The sequence below is a fragment of the Amphimedon queenslandica genome, unplaced genomic scaffold, assembly GCF_000090795.2.
Source record: "Amphimedon queenslandica unplaced genomic scaffold, v1.1 AMPQUscaffold_6141_Cont21897, whole genome shotgun sequence".
NCBI lineage: Eukaryota > Metazoa > Porifera > Demospongiae > Haplosclerida > Niphatidae > Amphimedon > Amphimedon queenslandica.
Genome location: NW_003553564.1, coordinates 1 through 1811, shown reverse-complemented (window position 1 = coordinate 1811; position 1811 = coordinate 1). Strand labels below are relative to the sequence as shown.

At 31.8% G+C, this 1811-nt stretch overlaps 1 protein-coding gene across 1 annotated transcript; it reads right to left on the bottom strand.

Annotated features, from left to right (window-relative positions):
• Positions 1 to 154: 154 nt before the first annotated feature.
• Positions 155 to 1761, bottom strand: LOC109592153 (minor histocompatibility protein HA-1-like; the record flags this gene model as incomplete). The annotated part of the gene is made up of 5 exons (XM_020007689.1): positions 155 to 306; positions 576 to 690; positions 745 to 804; positions 1010 to 1191; positions 1520 to 1761. Coding segments are annotated over 5 exons (751 nt in total), but the record flags the coding sequence as incomplete, so codon positions are not given.
• Between the last annotated feature and the right edge of the window lie 50 nt (positions 1762 to 1811).

Sequence of the window (1811 nt, the reverse complement as noted above, 5' to 3'; positions counted from 1 at the left end):
GTAGCGGGAAATTTTGGAGGGAATTAAATTAAGTGAATTTGGCGTTATTGATAGCCATTCGCCAAATTAAACTTCCTCCAAAATTTCCCACTATACAGTATATATGTACATGTATATTTAATTATTTACATGTACATGTATATGTATTTCTTACTTGTCTGAAGTATAGTTTAAGACAGGAGCTGATGAGGTGAGGTGGTAGGTCGGAGAGATCAACCCTCTCAGAACCAGCTTCAAACAACTGACAGAGTTTCTCCATTTTACTCTTAGCACTCGATATGCGGTAGAGTCCTTGAGTATTGAGACCTAATGAAAAATAAATAAATAAAATAATAAAATGAATAAAATAAAATAAATAAATAAATAAATACTACATACATGTACATTAAATAGCCAAACAGCTTAGAGAATAATTTTTAAAATTACATATAAATTTTTTGCAGTTATAAAAATCACTGTATACTGGGGTCATGCATGAATTTTATTAAATGATGCTACACATATATTGTAAAATTATGTGGATTTTTATGCTGTAATGTACAAAGATGTGATATCTAAACTCTTCATATGCTTACCTCTCTCATCAATCTCATTGATACATTTTGTTACTATTATTGGTATGTGCCTTTTGGTCGCTTTTAGATGCTCAAGGAAATCAACACCAAAAGTATTCATCTTACGAGGCAATTTCTAGTAAAAAAAACAAAAAATGTAAGTACATGTATACATGTATATTAGTGGTACCTTAGTATCACAACGAATGGCTAATGTAGAGGAACACTTTCTATGACAAGATAAACCACACTAGAGGAAGAGAAAAAATAAAATAAAAATTGAAAAAATATAATAATTAATAACAAACATGCACTGTTAGAAGTTTGTAGGTCAAGTCTCCATTTTTTAAATTTTGGCTTCCCATAATTATTTTAGCCTAATTTTACTATTTTAGGTGGATTACACTCTCCCAAAAATTATTTCTAGAACTGTACATGAATGTATATATTCTCACAATTTCACATTCGAAGCCATGGAAGTACACATAAGTATCGCAGCCTCTACATCTTGATGGGGTCCTCAGTCTCTTGAAGGTGTGAGTACGAGCCACTTTGGATAGTACAACATCATCAGTGACTGATCTACCACTGGAGTATGGGGACCCTGTAATGGAATAGTCCTTCCCTTTCTCACTATCTATAAAAGAAAATAAAAATTAATTACATGCTTAAATAAATAAATGACAGTGCAAATAAAGCAGCTTAAATAAAATATTAAATTACAGTAAAAGTAAAGCAAATAAACATAATTATTTTATAATTATAAAATATTAGCTATAATCTTTACATCCATTTTTACATGTACAATACATTACTAAGTTAAAAAACTGCTACTTAACTACAAACTTCTCTTTGCTACTATGGCCTTTTTATAGTTAAATGTATCGTACATTTTTATTAGTTAAATGTATCATATACACATGTATTTTTACATGTACGTGTACAAGTAAAAAGTATAGACTCACTTCTCCTTTGTAAATTAGTTTTACTGCTTGAAGTCTCAAGTGAAGCCATATCAATATTAACAACACTCTTAGGACGAGACTGTTTAGGAGTTGGAGACTCCATTCTTATCATTGGGAGAGCTGCAGCTATTAGCGGCTTATATTCTGTTGGGCTGAGGGGCCTTTGGGGACCTTTAAAACCATCCGAGGTCTGGCTGGAACCCAACGTAGGATCGGCGGGATCTTCACCTGAATCCCAAACCCTGTAAATATATCGGTTATAAATTACTAAAGTATACTGGAGTATACTGAA